At 39.4% G+C, this 24,410-nt stretch overlaps 1 protein-coding gene across 4 annotated transcripts in view; it reads right to left on the bottom strand.

The window, feature by feature from the left end:
- raly (RALY heterogeneous nuclear ribonucleoprotein) overlaps positions 1-24,410 on the bottom strand; it is a 122,545-nt gene that overhangs the window by 37,470 nt on the left and 60,665 nt on the right. For all 4 annotated transcript variants that reach the window (XM_018678253.2, XM_018678254.2, XM_018678251.2 and 1 more), the window contains exons 2-5: positions 22,956-23,284; positions 17,164-17,236; positions 15,516-15,563; positions 7,617-7,780 (exon numbers count right to left, since the gene is read on the bottom strand). In XM_018678253.2, the coding sequence (XP_018533769.1) occupies positions 7,617-7,780; positions 15,516-15,563; positions 17,164-17,236; positions 22,956-23,211 (541 nt within the window). In that variant the 5' untranslated portion in view covers positions 23,212-23,284. The remainder of the gene's footprint in view (positions 1-7,616; positions 7,781-15,515; positions 15,564-17,163; positions 17,237-22,955; positions 23,285-24,410) is intronic.

Here is a 24,410-nt window from a genome sequence, read left to right on the forward strand (position 1 = left end):
AATAAAAAAATGAAACATTCACAAATTTCGGGGTAAACAACTCAAAAAGATGGGGGGAGGCGTGGGGAGAAATTGTGGAGAGATGGGGGAGAGATGGGGGATTAAAGGAGGACAGACTCAGTGATGAGTACATTAGTGGCAGCAGAAAACAACTAGAGCCATGCAACACATCTGGTGGTTGTTTTTGTTTCACTACAATAAACTCACAATTACTACCATATTTCACCAACTTTGAGTGTGTGTGTGGTTGTTGCTCAATACACATTCACCATTCCTCCTTTCCTGTCCTTTCTCTCATCTTTCCATATTACTTTGCTTCTTCCCTTGTTCTTTATATTGCCCCAAACTTTTTCATTTACTATATTTCCTGTTGTTCCTCTTTTCCCGCTTCTTCTCTTCCCCTTTCTTCCTATTTCCCTCTGCTCTCTTGTCTTATTCTTTCATCTCTGTTTGTCCTATCTTTCATCCTTATGCATCTATTTGCATCTTTATTACCTCCCTCTTTTTTTTCTTTCCTTGATGTTCTTTCACTCTTGTCTCATTTAGATGTCTCCATTAGCTTTGTCAATAGAAATGTCTTAATACAGAAAACCATCTGAGTCCAAACTAAACCAGCTGAGATGCATCTGTCTCTTGGTGGACAGTTCTATAACTGCACCAACACACACTGACAGACAGGGTTACTGGATACTATACTAAGAACCCAAGGTGAAATTAAACCCAACCACATTCACAATAAAATCTCTAATCCGTCGGTGAGTCTAAAGTACAAACACATCGGATGAAAATCTTTGATCTGTGATACTGAAAACCTCAGGCCTCAGATGGACTAAAACTCTCCTCTCCGCTCTGATGACTTTTCAATGCACAACTCCAAAAGTCTAACACTTGTCCACTTTGACACGATCGACAAGCAGCTACAGTCTTAGTCTCTAAGTGAAAACACGAGGAAGGATTAATGCCTATTGCTCTGACTGCCCCTTTGGCAATATATTGGCAATCTACTGCCTCCCGAGACTGTCAGTTCTGCTATAAGCTGCACCCTCATAACTCTGATGACATCTTTTTTATTTCAGTTTCGAAAGATCAAATTTTCAGTACATATCCTTCATCAAGATCAAATCCAACAGTCTGACTGTTAGATATATGACATACAGCAGCTTTAAAACCTACAAAACCACTTTGAAAGTTGTAAGTTATCTTTACACATACTGTCATTTCTATCATTTAAAACGTAGGAAAATATTTAGAAATATTGGAATCAAAGGCTGATTTCTTTACCCAAAAACTCAATAATATACAAAATATAAATCTGTGCAGGTCTCTGATATATGGCTGGCGAGGCCTTATGCATCAATCAGGATATAATAACAGCTCTACGTTGTGAGCATTCACATCGTCTGGATATAAGGTATTAGGAAGTGTCATTGACAAGAGGATCGCTTGGGAAGATTCTGGTCTTATCTGAGTGGTTAACAGATATCAAATGGTTGTTCATCCCTAATGGCTAGCATTTCAAAGATGATCTTTATACCAGAATTTCAGTATGTTGGGTCTAAAGCTGGGTCTGCTTCCTCCTTACAATTTCATAAAAGTCAGATGTTATAAAACACTTGCGTAAAACTTGAATCTCACTGACGTTAGAAACTATTCTGAGGGGAAGAGGAGCAAAAGGCACAAGGTTGTTAGTCTGTTGATGTCTGACAACTTAAACTGTACACTCCATTTTATTGGACCTCCCCGGCAGTATCACTGAATTTTGGTCTGCAGAGAGTCAACAAAATAAGCCAGTCTGTGAGGCCTTACATCTGCGAGCCATACATTTTTATAACAGATCAATATACTTGAAAGCCTTATCAGATTTTGTTTTTCAAGGATATATTGAACTAATCTTGTCCTGGGAGTTCTTCTAACCTGCTGTGGTGGAAGCCTCTCACAATTCAGAGGATAAATGTGATAATCTAGTATTAAAACGTGAAGTTTTACTATATTAAAGTGGTGATGTTAATAGGTAAGACAAATTCTCCAGTACATACTGGAACAGCTGCTCAGCCCACTGTAACATCCTCATTGTTTCTGGCTACAACCGTCTTTTTTGCTAAAAAGTTGGACTGTTCTTTCAGCACAGAGATGAAGCTGCTGCAAGAATATTTTCTATGTTTAATCAATTATTGACAATTCTAAAAGTAATTTTCTTTTCTCTAAATATAATCACCCCAGCATTCCACTGTCAAACTGAATTTATCAAGAAAAAGTTCAAATAAACAAGTAGTATTTTCTGCTCTTTTCCTAATAATCACTCATACGGCAACTGCTTGAGTTTTAGATGGCTGCAAGTTGTCCATTATAAATGATTATTAAGATCTCTCCTATCTGCCTGTGCTGTTTGTCAAGAATATAGACGGTCTTGTAGTATAATTCAGCAAGTGAGGAATGAAATACTGTCATTCATTTCTTGTTTCTCAAAGAGCTGTTGTCATGATTAGGGTGTGAATGTCAATATGATCTGTTCATAGTAAAAATGAAGGACATTTTATAAGCAATATAAATACATGCAAAGACAATGGAAAAACATAAGCGGCACCAGGTGGTGTGAATATAAAGCCAATGATTCAGCACTGTGGTTCTATGGCTGAACTTCATGAACATACTGTACCAACAAGTCCTAATAACTAAACAATATAATATGTACTCTGTCAGTGATGATCTATGTGAGCAGTCTCTGATTTTAAACCCCTACCGACAGGACAAAATTAAAATGGGTTACTTCTTACTGCCTTTGAAAACAACCCACATGGCTGTTACATAAACAATCCATATGAACATTTTCTGATCTGTCACCTCTGTGGTTCAGGTCTAGTTAATTTTAGGTGACTACAACTAACTGGTTAAGGTTGGGGAAATATTATAGTTATCGTTTGTGGAACTATCATTTTGTGTATTTGAACAAAATGACCAATTCTGTAACTCACTCAAAGGTACTTCAACATCAGATGATGAAAGATGAAAGACAGTCCAGTGTTTTTTGTTTTTTTAAAACTCAGCCATTTTTCTATATGATCACTATCTTTATGATCAGAGCAGTCACTGCTCACATACAGTAATGCAATCAGCAGAAGCACAAACCCTCGAGTCCACCAGAGATTCGACTCCTAAGGTGTCCTGGACACCAAATCCCTACCAGCTGCTTTTCTGCTGCAGCTCTGACTTCTGACTCCTGAAGACTCCCTGTAGTAGGGGCAACAAGAGATGAGATGATATCTCTACAGGATTCAAGTGAAAATAAGTTCTTCTCTTTTATTTTGACAAGTTGTAGTAAAGTTCTTGGGACGCTGAAGTCACCCAAGTTCACATCACTTTTGATTCCCACCAAGTGCTCTAAAATTCCAACTTAATCATCACAGCTAAAGTCAAAACGTTCTGTTTTATCTTCATCTGCATCCCATTTTCTTGTTGGAAAGAAATCTTTCCATGGCAGTGCTGTGATAGATGCTGCCATGGTAGTTATGATGTCAGTCTTGATTTTCATTAATTCTTCAAGAAATAAACTGGTTTCAAGACTCATGCAGTGAGTTAATAGTATCTCCCACTGTTATGTTATTGATAAGATGTGATGACAGATTTCTAATGACACCTGGGGGACACCAGGAGAGCAACAGTTGAGTTGTTGAGTTATACCACGCCAACATTATGCCCCAAAGGTGAACTGCTTGATTTATTACTCTGGACTAAGTTACAGTTTAGGAACTTTGCCGTTCCCTTTAACACAATATTTTATGCCTGCTTCATGTAAAGTAGGAAAGATGACACTGTTCTGTGGGTGACATGGATACACTGTGTTTCTGTTTGTTTGTGGGTTTTGTTATTTCTTCTTATGATTTGTGTTTTGTGGGATTTGAACGAATTAGCGTAAAAGCCTAAACAAACAATGGATTCATGAATGGCTTGTGTTTTGGGACTTTTGCTGGTTTTACTGCGGTGGTGTCCATCATCAGCTGCATAGTGTTACTGGCTTGGCTGAGCAGAAACCAGCCATTGTCCTACACAAGTGTGGAGAAAACCTCTGCTTCTCGACAACCTGCCCGAAGACATCAAGGCTGCAAAGACACGACGGCAGCAAAGAGGCCAGAGAGGAGGCTCCTGACAGCGGCTACGGAGCAGAGCCAGTCGCCCACCCCTGGCGTCAGTGATTCTGAGCAACACAAGATCACTCAAGACCAAGATGAACAAACAGTGACTCATGACAACGGGATGTTCAGAGTGTCGTGAGCCCTTCATTCTGCTTTTCACTGAGACAAGGCTACACCAAGACAACCTCTCTTGTTGACATACCGGGGATTTCATTCCAGTTGTCCAGGAAGAGCAGAGCAGGGCGAGCTCCGCCTGTGTATTAATGAGTGGTGCGCAGTACAGTACATGATCTGGGAGCAAATCTGTGGCCCTGAAGCAGACCTGTTATGTGTTGGTGTCAGGCCGTTTTACCTACACCAAGAGTTTATAAATATCCTCATCTGCTGTGTTTTGTATCCCCCGGTGGAAATGGCCCAAGGGCTGCAGCACAAGCAGCAGATTGCGCTCACGATCATTTACAGCATACTCCAAATGCCCCAACTTTTATTATGGGTGACTTTAACCACTGCAGTCTAAGTATAGCATTGCCAGATTAAATATGACACCAGGGAACACTGATTATTATGCTAATGTGAATAGTGCATTTCAGAGCCAAAGCTAAACCACTCCCATTTAATACTGAACATCAACTGAACTGTTGACCTGAATACCATTTACAAGACAGCCTTAAAGAGCAAACCTCTGATTCAATCTGTCAATGTATGGACAGATGACAGTGTAGAGGCACTGAAAATCTGCTTCTTGTGCACAGACAGCACAGGATATCCTCTCAGGAGAGAAGAACTTGGATAATGCCACAGAAGTTACCACAGATTACATAAAATCCTGTGCTGGCACTCCAACTCCAAAAAAGAGTCATAAAAGTGTGGAGGGGAAACAGCTGCCAACATGAAACCCACAAAGGAATTTTTACATGTCATGGATGAACAGGCCAAAGCAGATGAACCGAATGCCTTCTATAAACGGTTTGGCAACTGTGATTTCTCTGCTGAATGTGACTTAATGCTTGACAGTATTGCTTTGGATAACATCGATAGGACTGGGATTGAGCCCAGATCTGACAACAGATTGGTGTCAACAAGGCTACAGGCCCAGACGGTCTTCCTGCTTTCCTATTACAAACATGTGCACCTGCCTGGTGTCCCATATTTCAGAGGTCCTAAGATCTCCACACAGTAACACAGCGGAAAAAAGGCAATCATCACACCTGTTGCTAAGAAACCATGTTCCACAGGAGAACAGCGATTTCAGACCCAGTGGATTCAGGCTCTTGGCTAGATCCTTGTCAGTTTGCTTACACACACAAGAGAGGCACTACTGATGAAATCACCAACATGGTCCACCCAGTGACCAAACATAAAGAGAATCCTAAGGCTTATGATTGTTGTTTGAAGATTTCAGTTCAGCTTTTCATACTTTGCAACCTTGTGTTCTGAAGACACTGCAGCAGATGACAGTCAACCAAGTCATTACCAAGTGGTGCATCAACTCACCAGTGCTGTTTACCCTGTTCACCAATGAATGCATATGCAGCACTGCTAATACACACATGATAAAGTTTTCTGATCACAGCGCTCTCCTGGGTCTCATGTCAGACACATCAGCATACAAATATGAGATCCAGAAATGTGTTCCTAAATCTCAATGTTAAAAAAACAGAGGAGATGGTATTCAACCCCAAATCCACTGGTTATCCATAACTGCAACACAGCTCAGGTTGATTCTCACAAATACCTGTGCATACACACTGTCAACAAAGCTCTCAGGTAGATACTGTCTGCTCATGGGTTTAACAGAGACTGCACTTTTTCTGCAGACTGAAGGGCTGCTACCCATGCTGTAGGTGAGAGCATCATTTACTGTAGCACTGCAATCTTCAATTCCTCACCTTATCCTGAGAGCGATGAAAATCATGAGAGTTGAGCATCCGACCACATAGGTTATTGTCAATAAAATGATTATCAGACAGGCCCAGAGGATGAAATGGCCCTGAGTGCAAGCAAGACAGAGACTAGTCCTGGTCGACTCAAATCAACAATCATCTGTCAACAGGAGTAGATGGGTTCAGTGGTTTAAGACAAATATCACAATGCTGACCTCAGGGTCCTTGGGTCACTGCGAGCTTGTGGTTGCACACAACATTGGGGGTAAAAGAACAAACTGTCAGCTCTTTATTATGAGTTTTCAAAAAAAAAAAAATAAGTAGGTGGTAAAGAAAAAGCCCTGGTGTGTGTTTTGTTTTGATATTGTTTTTCAAAACCATTTGAAATGCAAGTTTGATGAGTACACAAAAAGACACTCAAATCAGTGACATGAAAACTGCTTTGTGAGCTCTGCACAGGGTGAAATTCACTGAAACTCAGCAGAAATAAAAAACTGCTGTTTGGAAGGAAAGGTTCAGGTCGAAGTCAAATGTGAAAGGAGCTGACGGGGCGTCAGCATCTCTCCACAGATCCACAATTTGAACATGATGTGAAATGAATGTTTAATGAACAGAATGCAAAAATAAAGTGACAGTCGCCCTGATGCTTGAACCTTCCACTGACATGTAAAACACGAGACTTGAAATATAGATGAAGGGCAGGTTAGAGTCAGAAAGACACAAGAGAAGAAAACTAAACATGAGACAAAGAAGCGGGACATGCAGACAAAGTGTGACTTCCACCAGGAAGATGATTATATGTAAGTAAGACTCACTGTTTAGATTTAGTGTCAGACTGTTTTTATGTTTGCTAAAACTGCCAATACAACAACTTTATTGTTAGTCACTTCTCCCACAACAATTACTGCTGCTGCTTCAGCAGCTGCTAATGCTTTTGTTACAACAGCTGTTAAACTAAAACTAATACAACGGCTTTCATTGCTATGATGCATTTTCATGCTCGAATTGTACAAAGCATCAACAAAACCTAAAATGTATTGTAAAGAAAAAGCTTTTGCCAATGATTTATTAATTCTGTCATAGACAATAAAGATCTGAAGATTTCATTGTCAAAGCTATTTAAATTGCCTTCTTTATATTTGGAATATTTCATAGTCCTGTTTGAAAATGAACATCTTATGTGGGCAGAGCGTAGTTGAATGAATGACCACAGTTATTCATTCATGTGTATCTTTCTGTGTTTTACCAGATGAGAAAGGGAAATATGCCATTTATGGCTGCCGTCATTAAGATTAAGAAAAAAGAAAATAGATGACAAATAATTTTTATTGTGTAGCAGAAGGAACAGTTTTTGACTCAGACGGACTGAAAGAATTTGAGGATTTGTAAATCACCTTTGGAACAATAATAAATATGGAAAAAAAACCTCAGGGATGCAACATACAGAAAAACAGATGATTCCAACTCCAATTTAACAAAAATACACGAGCCACAAACTGCAGATTTATAATGAATCTAATTATGATCAACAATGATAGATAGAAATATATAGTTATATAAGGAATGCCTGGGTTGGTAGGTAAGTACATAGATTGGAACTCACCTCTCTGTTTGTTGCCATTGCTGGTGGCGAGGACAGAGGCATTACGCGCCAGCAGTTTGACTGGCAAGGATTTGACCCGTCGTACCAGAGGCACTGCCACCCGCGGGCGTTTGACAGGCACCACCCGAGGGACTGGAGACACCCTGCCACGGTACTCAAACAACCTGAGAAGAAAGAGAGGAGGACAGGGTGAATGGAAGACAAAAAGGAGAGAGGGAAAAGAGAGGGGAGAAGATGATTGAAAAGGAGGAAAACAAAGAGAAAAAGTTGGGAAACAGAAGTCAGAGGAAGAGGAGAGGGAAAGAGGCAGAGAGTGAGGAGAAATGAATTCAGGAGTTGGGGGATTTAAAGGAAAGAAGTAAGAATAAACTAAATTGAAAATAAACCTTTATTCACCAAACCAGAGAGAAAAGCACAGATTTTGGAGAAAATTTGCTGTAATGGTGTCTGTAAGAAATAAAGCCACAGTTTGCTCACTAGGAAAAAATATTGCCATGGAACATATTGTAATCCAGGCAGCAATTAGGTTTTCCCACAAAACATATTTGGTAAAATAAATCAGTATTACATAAACATAATTTCTAGGAAACAGGCATAACAATAAATACTGTACATGCAAAGTCAGAACATTAGATCAAACTTTATGACAAAAGAGAAATGAATTAGACAATCCCTCCATCTCTGCTTTGGTAGGACACACTATTTACTAATGCTTACTGCGAGGTATTTGGCATTAATTATAAAGGAAATGAATGTATATTATATTGTTTTGTTCTGAATAATACACTGTGTAACAACAGGCATCAATCAAATGTTGGTGAGCCATTTCCAATTTCATTTTTGGAACCTTTACAGAAAGTAAATTAAAATGTTTTTCTAATGATTTATTGGCTTATTATTTTGTTTCAGAACTTTTGCACCAACATCCAATATTGGATCTTACTTTTTGCCAGCTGTAAGTAGCTCCTGTATTTCCTTTGCAATGTACATAGCCATCATTACTGCACTTCAAAGCTCACTAATTTTTTTTTCTTTTATCTTTTAAAAAAAAATGTACACTTCATTTCGATTTGTGTGAATGTACCACATAAAACACATTTAGTTTACTGTTTAGTAGTGAAACACAACTAATGTGTCATCAGCCTGTCCTCCTGCATGTTTTTTCAACACTTGTGAGAACAGTTATATTTTGATCTAAGCTTTTGGAAACAATAAAAAAATCATTTGACTCTACATTGTTGGTCACGGACTCTTATACTTTTCCAGGTAAACAGATGAGATATCAGGGTGTTCGACCTCACATCCCCTCACAGCTGCAGTTAAATGTTGAAACTGTTGAAAAGAAATTTAAACACCACCCACACAGTTCCTACTTTGGAGAGGCAACGCAGTTTAATGGCCAATGATAAGGACCTCTGGCTCAAAAAGAATCTGTAGGATTAACTGTTGAAGAAAAACAATCTGTGATTATTTTCAGTATTTCTCTCAACTGTATTTGAGTGAAGCATCTTGTACAACTTTTCCCCTTTCTGACTCTATGAGCAAAGTTATAAACTGTTACACTAGAAACCACAAGGCTGCTCTGTGTTATTGTCTTATATGAGGATAAATGGTTGTGTAAAAGTTAAAAACCAGTTTGTATTTATTGCAGAAAATCAGTGTTTTTGATAAACTCGTGTGGAACATGCTGCAGTTTGGTAATGCAACATCAACATAAAACAATAGCTTATTAATGTTTAGTTTCACTCCAGTCATTTATTACTTGGAATCAGCATTACATTGAATCTGACATCTAAATAATAGCAGCTTAGAGATTTTATAGGCAAACTTTACTCGTATTTTACTGTGGCATATTTTTTTTTATCTTTTCATGAAAAGCTCCAAATTGCTGTTTAGTGGCTAAGATGTCTGGATAAACCAAAGAAAAGAGGCTACAGAAAAACATCCAACATGTGAGCCTCATTTTGTTGTGGCTAACCCTAACAATCCGATGATGGTTTCAACAAATGTACACTACCAGTCAAACGTTTTAGAGCAAGCCAATATTTCCAGTTTTCCTTTAAATTTATGTAGTTCAAGTTCAGTGAATAACCTTGAATGATACGACAGTAAGCAGCAACCTTATTTTTTTATTTATTTGTTTATTTATTTTTTGTAAATTGAATAGAAAACAGGCCTTTTTCAGGGATTAGCTAACTGGTTAACACGTCTGTCCACAGTTCACCCTGCCTGTTGCTCACTATATGCTGTGCCTGTTTCATATAACCCCCACACAGCATGGAGGTGACCGCCATATTTTACACTGCAGTTGAATAAAACCCCAGATCTGCACACCTGCTTGTTTGCTTTGTGTTCAGTGAGGGAAACTTTTATGGTTTCCCTCACTGAACTGGTTTGGTCTGACTTTACTTAAGGGCACACTGGGGACACTGAATATTTTAAGGCGTAATAAATTGATAAAACGTATTATTATTACTTATCTTAAAAATATGAAATACTTGACAACATAATCCCAATAAAATCAATCATACTTTGAGTTACTCAATACGTGGGCCTCTGTTTTGTCGGTGGGTGGGCAAAGAACTGCTGCACTTTGTTCCCAAGCATGGCAAAAAAAAAAAAAAAAAAAAGCCTGTGAAGCTCAGGTTAGAGTACACGTTTGCTCATAGTTAATAAAAAACTTATGTTTAAATCAAAAACACCATTCGCCAGTTGGGAATTTACACAGGTCATGAGAGGTGATGACATTTTGGGAGACCTGAGTGGAATATGATGCTTTAACTCAACCATTGTGACAACACTGACCTCACTTTGGCAACTACATCAGGCCCTATGAGGCACAGTCCACTGTCGCCTGTGTTTTAAACTTTTGGGACAAGCAGTAACTTTTTTTTGGTCTGTTTTTGATAACTATCTCAAACAAGGTCCAAGATCTCCAGATTTACACCCTGCCAGAGTTTAATCAGATTCCCGCTCAGCTCAGCTTGTTACAGATAGTCATAAAACTGTAAAGTAATGGGTGAGATAATCACGAAGAATCATTTGTCCAGATGGCAAGTTGCTTTTCTCTCCTACCTTACCACGCATCTCCACAAGGAAAAAAAGAAGTAATGGTAAATCATATTGTGAAATATGACAATTTAATTCCACCAGTTGGACAAAACTGTTCTGCTGCACAAAACAAATAACCCGAGCAGACAAGGTCTTTAATCCCCAGATTTACTGTACAGATCATATATCAGGAGATAAACTCCAACGTCTGCTCAGATGATGTAAACAAAAAGGGAAAATACTCAAAGAAACATGCTGAAGGGTTGACAGAGAAGTTAAAGGAAAAGAGAGAGAGAAAGAAAAACGCAACTTGACAGCTCTGTAGATTTCAAGGAAATGGCAGCGCTGCAAATGAGCCTTACATGTCTGCTCTCCACAGCATTAGTCCTATCATTTTATGTATGTATATATGTGCGTATATTGCACATTTACAAGCTAAAAATGGGAGAGATGGGGTGAGACTGCCAGATGATAGTGATGGGTGTAAATCAACACTGAGGTCTGTGGCCCAGCTGGTCAGCATGTTTCAACATCTGTTAAAACAGATGTTTGTCCACTGCAGTTCAGCAGGACTTTGGAGGGGGGAATGGATGTATGGAGAGAGGTTATGGAAAGCGGCCCATAGTCACAAGGTCATCAGACTGAATCATGTGCTATTCTGTTTCGTTGCACGTTGGCTGGGCTGACCCTGAGCGATGGGATCTCAGATCTTTTCTTGGCTCGTTTCATTGCAAAATAAGTTTCGGACATCTGATTAGGATGCCCCTTGGATGCCTCAGTGTGGAGGTATTCCAGGCACATTGAACTTAGGAGGAGACCTAAAGGAAGGACCAGAACATGTTGGAGGGATTATATACTCCATCTGGTCTGGAACTTCGTCAGGATTCCCCAGGGAAGCTGAAGGAAGTAGCTAGGAGTGTCTGGTCTACTTAGCCTGCTACCACCAAATACAGAATACAAATGTTATGCACTAAATCTACACAATGATTTGCTTTATTTGTACATGTACAGTACAATGCACTCGTTAAGTAGCAGGATAAGAACACATGTCTTGTGTTGGCTCATTGACTATGAGGTTGAGCTACCGACTCTCAGCTTTAAGTTGAGGATATTTACATCCATACAGGAGCGACAGTGTGGGGACTGTAGCTGGCTGCAGACGCTCCTGTCTAACATACTCTGGTGTCCTTTTGGTCTGCGTCTGTTTTTCATGGCTTGTTCTTGGCTCCGTAGCTTCAGTGGAGTGAAATCTTAATGCCACGGCATAAAATGATATTTAGACAATAGTGTGCTTCCATGTTTGTGGCAACAGTTTGTGTTTGGCACAGTCTTGTTTCAACATGGAAATGTCCCCATGCACAAAGCCAGATCTACAAAGAACTGGTTTTCCTTGTTTGGCTTGAAGGAACCATCTTGAAGTGGTGGTACATTATCGTGTCGAAGGTTCCAATTAAGAGACAAAGGCTGGATTGGGTTCTAAGGAGAAAATATTGCTTAGGAACACTGCAATGTTCAAAAAATGTTCCACCGATATCAACAAGTTCAAAGTAAGCCAAGAGATGAACTGAACTTTTGACATCAAGCTGGAGTGATTTATAACTGTTTACACCAAATCGCTACTCTGCCAAATCATCTTCTGGGGACGATGAAGACTCACAACAAATATCACGGAAATCGGGACATGGGTTTTCATGATATCTTGTGATGGACAAAAGCATCAGTCAGGGGGACACTTTGATCTGACAAAGGCACTTGACAAAAGATCAAGGGGTCACCAAGGTACTACCGGCTCCTGGGAGCATCTGGAACTTGCATAATGTTAATGCCAACTCTTAAACTTAACACACATAAAAGCTGCTTTATGTGATGCAGCTACTAGTCCTTTTACTATATAAAGTCCTTTGTTGTATATTGTATGTACTCTGTACATGTGGCTGTTGCACCAAATATTGCATGTTGTATTCCTCATTCACTTTGACATCTTCTGCCATGGCTGAGATTGTTCTTTTTTTACTCAGGTCTGGGAAGGATCCACGTACATAAGTTACACAACTCACACACAAAATTAACTTTTAAGGAATACTAAATTCCTCTCCACAGTGATATTGGCGCCGTCATAACTTCCGCTTTCTGTCAATGCCAGAAATCCACTGGACGCTTGTTGTGAGGGTCACAGTATTTGGGGGTCAACGATGAACTTTGGCAGTAAAAAACTGGAGGGAAATGAGGGCCGTGTGGTTTGGTTTGCGGCGCAAAAGACAGCATAACTACAAAATCTGAGCTAAATTCTTCTGGCTGTTCCTTCTTTGTTCTGCATAAGTACAGGCAAAGTAACTGGAACAGTGATGTATAATTCAGAGAATTAACAGACACAACTGTTCTTCCTCTCCCTGGGGGTTGGAGAAACCTTGATTGGCCTTCCTTACTGCATGAGACTGTTTCATTTCAAAACAGACAAAGTTTGATGCGTTTTGACAGGAGTCAGAAGAGGCTTCGGGAGAGCTGTTTTTCTCCCACAAGCATGACCATCTTTTGTGAAACACGAAACCTCTGCTCCACAGAAGTTTCAAAATCTCTGCAGATGACACTGTATAACCCCAGATTGTTATTATTATTTTTTTCTCAGGATGAATGCAAAGATCCCATCTTTAGATCGGAGACTATATAGTTTGACATCTGGGATCATCTGATGCATCACCACTGATTCATCTCAGCTGGACATTTCTACTTTCTGTTCTGTTCAGTACGATACACTTTTCAAAAACAAACCAAAAAAGGTTCCCCCATCAGTACCTGTGTATTTTTCTATGTTACTCAAGTAAAGACTCAGTTTCAAAGCCGTGAACTTTCATGAAGATCAGTGGAGACGTGACTGAGACCAAAGATTTGCTTAAAGTACAAGGAATGCCAGGCCTACAGATGCAGCCTTTTCTTTTTTTATCTATTCCTTTTAACACTGATGGCTTTGAAAATGACTTTCACCTGGTCTTGTCAGAGCAGTAATAGTTACCACACTGTAACATGACTGCAGAGGTCAATGTAGATGAACTAAATCTGACCAGATGTTCCTCAGATCGGTTTTATCAAGAGGAAGGTACAGCAAGAAACCCCTCCACCCCTCGAGTCAGATAATCGGCTGGTTGAAAGATGTTGTTGGAGATCTTGTAAATTTCATCATTATGATGAAAGACATGTTAACCCTCCTGTTGTGTTACCATCAAATGTATCATCAGTATGGCTGCTGTAAGGATTTGTGACATCCTCCACAGTGGGTAACATTACACAAATCAATTGCTCGTAAAGGTAGCTGTATGTTATTTAGGACATCTGTTCTGTTCCCAGTTCCACTTGGTTCCCAGTTACTGAGACTGAACTTTGGACCTGAGCCAGGCTGTGTCTGTCTGTATATTGTAATTGTCCAGTCAGGTAGTGTCCTGGTCTAATTTTAGAGGTGTTGTCTACATACAGACCATCTGTAAGCTCTGTTAACAGGCTGCATCATAAAAAAACATGTTTTTTGAGGCAGTAGTGAGAGTGCAGGGAAATGATGTATTGTCATGGCTGCTCATTAGTTGGTGTGGCCGTTCTCTCTCCAGTAGGGTCTGATGTGTTGACAGCATTTTGAGACTAAAAGAAAGATTAATTAGACCCACTGCAGAAAAGGGGGTCACATTAACAAAATCTAAATACAAATTTCTCGAAAATTGTACTTTATTACACTTCTTAAATGGCACCTTAAGAAGTTGCCGTGACAGGAAAACAATTGGCCTCCTGTCATGTCATACAACTTTTAAACATGTATACAAACTACACATCTAACCCTAACCAGCCCCTCACATTATTTCCCTTTTACCCCACCAGTTTTAAAAGGTGTGAAAATCATCTTATTCCTCACTGACTCTGTCCGTGTTACACTGCATATATAATCCAGTTCCAGCTGTTCAGTGAAGCTATATGATGTGGTTCATCAGTTCATACGCATTTCCCCCAGTTTCAGCCTGTTCACCGTTTAGCGAACTTTCTTACCTGCACAAACACACACTTATTAACATATCTGAGCTATTTCAGGATTTATTAAAATCATTTTCTGCTATAAATTAGTTATTACATTAATAAAAGAACCCTCTTGTACTTTTTTAATCAATATGTATCAATATATTGTCTTTTATTATCTTGAGCTAAATAACTTTTTAACAGTTCAAATGATCCTCAAACGTCAGTTTTTGGCAAAATGGCAATTTCAGGTCACGCAACCAAACAGTTTGTGCTTGTGGGAAAACTTAACGACTGTCTGATAAAATCTACGCAGCACAGATGTTCGGGCCTACAATTGAAACACTTCTTTATATGGATAATTAATACCAAGCTAGCTATTTCCATCATGATCTTTTTGAAGTTAGTGTTGTGCAAATGAAAAATGCAAATTAAATCTTGTCCAGACTTTTAGTGTCTTCAAACTAGAATTCACACAAGGCTCATCTGCTGCACTGAACAGTGAAACCAAGGCCTCATCATATTTAGGATTTACCTGAGGCGTTTGGTCAAAGAGCATCATCTGTTTTTCTATTGGGATGTGGATGTCTGAATAAATGTTGCTAACTGATTTCTGATAATGTTGCTAGCATCAGAGCAATTGCTTTTTGGCTACTGTTAAAGATGCATTCACAATTTTTTAACTGATAAAAACTGTTTCTTTCATTGTTTCCATGTTCACATTCTATGCACTACATCAGCAACCCAAAAGTGCTTTAAACACTATATCTGCTCAAGAGTCCAAGTGTTCAGATCCTGAATCCAGGTCTGCTGGTTCTAAAAGGAAGAGGAATACTAAAGGATCCTTCCTCTTACCTGTCATAGAAGTCTTCTCTGTAGTAATCATAGTCAAACTCATAGCCACTGGGGGAAAAGGACAACAGAACTTGTGAACATGTGATTCAATACATTTCATAACACAAGCATGAAACCACATTTAAAACAGCACATGGGAACAAAAGCATTTTGGGGTTTCCATGCAGTTTAGAGTTGCATATACCAATATAAAAAAAATAAAAATGCATAAAAGAGTCAATAGTTACAAATTGTAAGACAAACAAACCACAACATACTTCATCTCACCCCAAGAGACAGAAGAAAAGAAATAAAAATCACATAGACAAAAGAGAACCTGGAACCAGAAACTGAATTCTCCAGAATGATGGACTTTATGTTTAATTTTTACTGACACGTGTCCTCACACGTCCTGGATACACAGTTACTCAGTAATTTAATGCAAACCAGAGTGCAGGTTTGTTTTAATGACTGGGGAGGACACAATTTCCCTGAGGGAGTCATCCCAAGGGATCAATAAAGTCTGTCTAAGTCTAAGTGAAATCAGAGGTTCTTCAACCCAAACATAAAAACATTAAAGAACTGTCAAAGAGACAGATATTTTTCTCAGGAGTTGGTAAAGACCAAATAAGACCGAAAGAGAGAATTAACACAACTCCACTTGAACAATAATGTTGCTTGGTGTCTGCTGGATGTGTAAATAGGCAACTGTGTGTGAACATGTTGCAAGGCTGTCAGCCTGATTTCATGTTGACTTCATGCTTCCAAAAATATTCAGGGAGTGTTTTTAAGACAACTATTGTGTGTCTTTTGCCTGTTTAAATACTGTATTATAATGAAAGGTGTTTTATATTCATTATTTCTTATATTTTGTCCACCATCCTCACACATATGGGAGAACAACTTATTATAATTATTACAAGAGATACTTTTGTAATGACAAAAGTATTGATTTGTAAACATTTTTAAGGCTCAGCAGTTATTTTTTCATGTTTTAAAGATGTAAAAAGTGCATTTTATGTTCTATTATTATCATATTACATTCATTTTTTTCATTGTAACCCCTTTAAATAAAAAAATTGTCAGATTTTTCACCAATATATTACCATTGTCAGTTACAGGACATAAAAAGTCTCACAGCTCTTTAAGGTAGAGGGACAGTCCATACCTTTGCAGTAGAAGGAAAACTGCAATAGCTTATTGTTGTGAAAAGAATGAATTAATTTAAACAAATTATTTAAGTGTCTATAGTTAAAAAAGCACCTTATATACCTGTATCAGCCTTTAATGAGGAGGACTGAGATGTTAAAAATAGAAGCAGTAGACTTCTTCAGGGTGCTGTTGTAAATAAAACAGCTATAGGTCTTGGCCTCCATCTTCATCAGGGTGTTGTTATCCAGTGTGGGTGGTTTTAAAGCCCTGGCCCTCCTCAATTAAAATGGTTTAGATCTCAGTCCCACATGAGTGCCTGCATTTGTTTTTGTGGTCAACATATTTGTGGTCATAATGTTCTCTTGCTAGTCTTCTAACATAGATCCAGGCCTTTAAAAGGACCTGTGCGTGCTTAGCAAATTCCCCAACCACCCTAAGATCTGCTTAGAATATGAGTGACAGACTGAGTGACACACTGATCAATCGGACAAATTCGATCCAGTGTAGGCGTGTGTACCTGTAGAGAGAAGCTGCTGATCGCTTCAGGCCTTTGGGTCTGTTTGGCTTTGGTTCTCCTGCCATGTTGATGTCTGAGAAAACAGCAGAGAAAAAAGAGAAAGCTTTGATTTTTAAATTCAAGAAAATCATTGAAAAACTGCCGCACACTCTTAACAGCCTAATAGATGAGATAAGAGATGAGTGGAGTAACATCTATGGCTCCAACATCCTAAAAAAACCTAAATCTATACAGTCAGACCCCAATACATTTATTAATGCCAGTATGAGAGAGACAAGAGACTCAGAGAAAAACACAATGCAAACAAGACAACTGGACAGGAGACAACACAGCTTGTTGCAGACAAGGTGGCATCTATATCGAAGGCTTGGTTGATGTGATATCTTATTGTCTCCACTAGAGGAAGCTGTTGAGCCATATTACACCATCTTCTCTGTCTGCCCACAGTCAGTCAGTCAGTTCCCAGTGGCAACCACAGCATCATGTCAACTTGCTAGGCAAGAATAATCAGAGGGAAAGTAAGAAATCAGATTTTCAGCCATGCTGTTTATGGCTTTTGTCCCTCACTTGCAGAGCTGAGACAAGTATTGAAATCATTTACTCACACCTCAAGTCATACCACTACACATAAGGGGAACAGCACATTAAAACTAAATGCCCTGCATAAGTTTCAAGCCTGCAGTGGTAATTAGAGAGGGATGTGACGGGATGAACCAAATCAAATGAGAGATTTGAGAAATATCTTTAAACTGAAATGATGTCAAATTCATGTACTACCTGTTGTACAATTTTAATGCTTGAAGTTTGAAAACTATGAGAATGAATTAAGCTGTAAAAACCTAATCACAACAACTGTTGTGATGATGCGTAATGAGAAATACGCAAGGCTCAGGATGAATATGAAGTGTATTTCTGTCACAGAGGTGAACTGGTGGAACACTTGTAGCATTTTTTTCTGCTGAACTGCTTTGGGAGTAAGAGCCTTTTCTTGCTGTTTTATTTGAATATTTTTATTTAATTTTATTCTCTTGTGGGATATTTAAACAAGTCACATGCTCAACAGCTGCTGCCTGCTCAGTGAAAAAGCAGTTGGTCTTTAATTCGACAGACTATTAGGATTCATTTGTTTTTTTGTTTCCACCCAGCATGAGTGGGTGGTGGTTAATGGTTCCTCTGCTCACACACAAGGAGACAACCACGCACCTACGATTTATCCATCTATCCATTATTAATCCATCCATTCTCTGAAAACCCTTATTGTGTCCATGGTCTCAAGGGGCTGGATCCAATCCCAGCATGCACTGGCTGAGGCAGGAAACACCCCGGACAGCTCACCAGTCTCATTACAAGGAAATCTGACCTGCATGACTTTGGACTGTGGAAGAAAACCAGAGCACCTGCAGGCCACCCAGACAGACATGGAGGAAAATTCAAATTCCAGACAGAAAAGAAAGAGTCTGTTGGTAGAGCAACCCAAGAGAAAATTCTGCGTCTGGGATTCTGTGTTTTCTCTCACATACAGATGCTCTGTAAGTAACGCTTTGCTTCACATTTTAATACACTGGACAAAACTTATGCATCATTTTTCAATGTGCAGGGTAGCCCAATAGATGTTCAATGTTCTCTTTCAATGTTGCTGCATTGAAAGGTGATGCACAAATCCAGCATGATGCAGACCATTATCTGCTGTCATATACTGGGCGAGACAACATTATGGTGACAGGTTAAGGAAAATTAACCAAAGTGCTTATGTTGCCTAAACCTATCCACAAACAGACTCTGGATGCAAACCCCTGTCTTGTTGTGTGCTTACTACACCCAACATCCACCCCACCCACCTCCTTGCGACGCCACTGCTGTTAATAAATGTAGCACTTAATTCACTCAAAAATATGTTTCCTCTGTACGCTGGAAAATAACACTAAAGGGGTGCCCAGGCAGATTTAGAGGTGCACCTGTGTTCAGCCTCTAATATACCTCTAATGGGAACTTTAATCTTTCACAACTGAGAATACTTCACTGCCTTTACTGCTACTCGTAGTAAAGCTCTCGTCATGGCAACGGTCCCTGGCAGAGCCTGTAATTGCTGATGCTTTAACCTGTATTCTTGGGGGAAAAATCTGAGAAACTGTCAAGTAGATCCTAACAACTTTAGCCACTTACATGTTTTGTAACTCATTCTGCAAACTGACTCCAGGCAGCAGAAGAATGTTGAGGTCAAGGAATCGATCATTCGCTGCAAATGCTTTTACAGTTAAATGTGGTGGAAAAGGCTCTGCTCATTGAGGAAGCTCTAAAAGACTCAATCAACAACACAAAACAGCACAAAAGGAGGAGGCTGGGGTGGTGGAGGGAGCTGCAGCAGCAAATGATGCTGACATGAGCTTCTGTAACATTAAATAAATAAATCACAGGTTATAATGGCCTCGCTGTTCACCTGAATATGATTGGAAGCTATTAGTCTGCCAGCAGCCAGGCAGCTGCTAATGAGACAGTGACCTCATTTGCATGATGTGGTTATAGTCCACATAATGTCCATACTGTATGTGCTAGACACAGACTTTATAGTGCTAAACTGTGACTTCTTAAGTGGCAGCTGTAAAAATTCTGTTCCTTGAAGTAAACTAGTTTTAATCTCTCCAAATCATCATGGACCAAAAATAACAGCTGAAGCACCGAACAGTAAAGCAAAACATCAAGTAAAAAAATATCACATATCAAATCAGAAGTCAAAGAAACTCTGTAATGTTTGAAAGTCCTCTAAACATAAAGCACAATGCTGGAACTTTATGTCTTTGAAAAGTGTTGGAGGATGAAGAAAAGCAGAGGAAGGAGTGAGGATAATAAAAGGATGGACGGAGGGATGAGGACGGAAAGTGGGTTTTCAGTTTTCAGCAGCCAGAAGCTGAAGATTCAAGCCTGTTAACTTCACCGTGAAGGGGAATGTGTGTGTGTGTGTGTGTGTGTGTGTGTGTGTGTGTTGTGTGTGTGTGTTTTTGAGGCAGTGATCCAGAACTTTGACCACAGCCAGGTGTGGAAATGGCAGGAGTCCAGTGGTTTGCAAGGGGATGCACGCACACACACACACACACACACACACACACACACACACACACACACACACAACTGTTAATGACCTTCCCCTTTATGACTTAGGGAAAGAAACAGTTCAGACACATAAACACACACACACATGCACACACAGCGTCCACCTGCTGCTCTATTTGCCTCAATGACTTTGTCTCCAGCAGGGTCTTGTTATTCGAAGGGGATGTCCCTGAACGCAGCATGCATACACACAAACATACTTTACAGACTCTTTTAATGTCTCTCTGAGCAGCAGTCGGTCCAAAAACACTTCACTCCACTCTTCTGCTGATCAAGAAATTGGAAACAGTTAGCTCGTTAGAGGTTTGCGAAGCACTTTGTGAATCAATTCTCAGCTGCTTTCATTTTCTCACAGCTCTCAGATTACGTTGCTTGTTCCTTATGTTTGAATCTAAGGCAAAAGTCAAAGACTTTCCATATACAGTTCTCTAACTGTAGTAGTACTAGGCTAGTACTGTATGCACAAGCCTAATATCTCACCAAGATTACAACTGGTAAAGATATATTTTTCTTTTTTACATCTATGCAGCTACTGTCTGTTACAACTCATCTAGTCTTTCCATAATTGTCAAGTTTTATGTCTTATCAGTCATTTTGTTTTATTGTGTGTCTTAGATTTGTATGACAGTTCTGCTGATATTCCATTTTCTTTGTTGCATTTCAGTATTGAGCCTTTTATCATCTCCTTTATGTGAAGCAGTTGCTTTGTAACATTGGCTTTTAGAGCTGCTATAAAAATAATCTCCTATTATCACATTAGTTTTATTGTTTGAGTTGTGTTTTGCCTGCCAACCAAAGCACCAAGGTAGTGATTATGTGTGAGAAGGGTTAATCTCAATAAAAATATAAACTCTATACCATCGTCAGTAAAACACAGGGTGGGCTGAAATTAACTGAGCTAAAGATGGAGAGGGGTAGAGAGCCATGAGGAGAGAGGAAAGAGTGGAGTAGTTAAGTGGTTCAGAAAAAGAAGGAAGATTTTATATGATCCCTGTGGTAACACACACACACACACACACACAAAAGCTGCAGCAGGGCAGAGAGCATCACTTAGCAGCCCCTTAGCTGTCACAGCTTTACCCTACATTACACACACACACACACACACACACACACACACACAGAGCCTTCTTCTGCATGTGTGTGTTGATGAGCGTTGCTGGTGTGATGGCACAATTAACCCTTCAACCCAGAACACGCACACTTTCACGCATACTTTATGCATTTATACTCATTCATATATTTTCTCTCTCTTTCTCACATACACACACAAAGCCTCACACTGCACTGGAGAGAGGCTATTAAAGAAATGTGGTGGCAGCTCTGCAGTGAATGAACATAAACCAGTTGAGTTCTTCACACCAGCTCGCTGACAGCTCGTCTCTTCCTGCTCTGCCAGGGAAACAGACAGACGGACGGAGGAAAAACACTCCAGCAGCTTAAAGGCACACTCCACTCAAATCTCATTTCCCCTCTGATATTTTATTGAATAGTAACACAGAGGAAAGGTGTGAGAGAGAAAGCATATTTCAACACTCAAGAAGGAAATAGATATAATGGTGCTCAGGGCTTCAAGAGGCTGGTGCAGTCACAGCAAGATCATATTATTACAGGACAGCATGTTCTAAAGACATTAATCAATCAATCAGTTCCAGTTTTTTTATAGCGTAAAGTGATTTACAAGCTTCTGTCAAAAATCTAATCCAGCGCGACTGTCTGTAGCCATCAAACAGTAATGACTTTTTGCAATAAGCCCAAAGAATTATGTTCATTTTAGACAGATTTATGTCCAATACCAACATTAAGTACCAAAGCAGAAAGTACCATGACATTCTTCAAGGCTGCTAAATGTGACAGTGTGTAATGTGTTTGGCTTTGATATCAGAGGCCTCTATTTATGTCCCATTTCATATTTTAGCTTTTTATTTCCCAAAACATCTTACATGGGGAAAGATCTTGGTGAAGTGGCCGAGCACAGATACTGTGGAAACACACATGAACAAACTGTCCCGTGAAACAAACTCATCATCCAGTGTGTCTACAGACTTAACACCTGAAAGGGACTGTTCTGACAATTCCATGTGTGAAAAAATGTTAAACTAACTGGGATTACTGAAGCCTGCGGGGTGGGTTGGCCCAGAGCTTAGTGTGAAAAGTGTACTTGTCTTGCTGAAATAAATCAACAACACTTTTGATAATCAATTGTTTGATTCTTTCATCAACAAAAACGTCAAACATTTGCTGGTTTTCAATTCTGAAATATCGCTGGGTTTTTGATTACAGTCAGACAAAATGTGCTATTTGAAGATATCACCTAGGATTAAAGGAACATTTTTGTTGAAAAATCTTCAGTCTTTTTTGATATTCTATAGATTAATTGTCAGTTAATTTGACACACAGTATAAACGTTATTTCCCCACCAGTTACACATCCATTTGAATCTTTTTAAGACCAGGAAATAAGGACGTAGTGTTCCTAAACATGGCATTAAAATGTTTTTAAAATGGAACAAGGCAACTTTGTTCTCACCACTTAAGCCACCAATGAAAGAAAGCAACTGTTTTAAGATCAATCTGAAAAAAGTGCATTCTTATTCAGTAAATGAAAAGCTCAAACAATAATCTATCACAACCACTTTGTCTTTCCCCGACTTGTAAGAAGAGCTATAATTTACACAGACTCACCAAGCGTCTGTCCAGCCAGCACCCTGCCATTCTCCCCGATCACGGCCCCCCTGGCGTGCCTCTCGCTGGCGTACTGGACGAAGGCGTAGCCCTTGTGCACGGAGCAGCCCAGCACCCGGCCATACTTGGAGAAGATGCTCTCCACATCTGACTTCTTCACCACTGCTGTGTTCAGGTTGCCGATAAACACCCGTGAGTTGATGGACTTTGGGTCTGTCTTGTTGGTCACATTACTGGTCTGGACCTTCAGCGACATGCTGGACGGACGGGCTGAGGAAGCGACTGACAAATGGATGGGTTAAGCGGCAGAGATGCAGAGAGACGGGGATCTGAAATGAATAAAAGAGAGCAAATAACCAGCGTTAGTCAGACAAGATAATGGAGAACAGATCCAACCCACCACCGCACTGACTGAGACATTTGAGACTTGTGCTCATAACTGAACAAAAATCATCAAACCAGCTGGGAAAACATGAGTCAGGGATAAATTACTGTTGAGACAATAAAGATTTTCTTCACAGTGTCTCAGTAGATTCACCTTCTTTATTGACCAAACAGGTAATTGTATTGGTGATCAGCGCTGCAGGGTCTAGTCTAACAGCAAGTCATGCTGAACTTAATCACTGCTACAGTTTAGTTTTGAGTTCATGCTACAATCACCAATTTACTGTCACAGGCTCCTGTAGTCAGCCTGCTTTACTTTGACATCACAAGGAACCAGAGTCAGTATGGACATTGTCAAAAGGATGTAGGGAAGTAACAGATTTCTCCAGCAATGAAGTCAACACAGTTACAACTTGTTTCCACACAGTTTTCTGTGTATAACAAGTGGTATATACCCATGAGCATTCAATGCAAGGAAATCCATTTCTTTGTGAATATAAAGAAATCACCTAATCAGCTATTTTTTCCTTTGTTATCATCCAGTTTTATAGAATATGTACATAGAGTATTATCTAACCAATGTTCGCTAAACATGCTGACAAACTTTTGTTAGCCTGTTAGCTAATTAGTTTTTCACACAGTACATTTGGTCTGTCTGAAAGTTCAAATAAAATTTTTAAAAAACTTAGGCTTTTAAGTCTCATTTACAATACTGTTTTTATATCAGAAATAGTAGAACCTGGTACAGTCCTTGAACACTGTTATAAAAGTTTCATGAGTTTCAAAGCAGATATACAATAAAACCTTATAAGAGAAGTATCATCTTCTCTATGTGTAACTCATGCACTCTTACTCTGACTATTCAGCTCATTACCAGTAGATATTTTTCAACTGAAAGGGAAAGAGCAGCTCGAGTAAAACTCAAACATCTCTTTGCATTAAAGGAAGGGAGGAAAAAGAACAACCACCACCAAGTTTGCTCTGATCAGGCGACTTGCAGGAGACCAAACCACCACTGCTTCATCACATGAGATGAGTTCAATCGATCACAGAGCAGGATTTGAAAATCTA

Source organism: Lates calcarifer, linkage group LG12, assembly GCF_001640805.2.
Source record: "Lates calcarifer isolate ASB-BC8 linkage group LG12, TLL_Latcal_v3, whole genome shotgun sequence".
NCBI lineage: Eukaryota > Metazoa > Chordata > Actinopteri > Centropomidae > Lates > Lates calcarifer.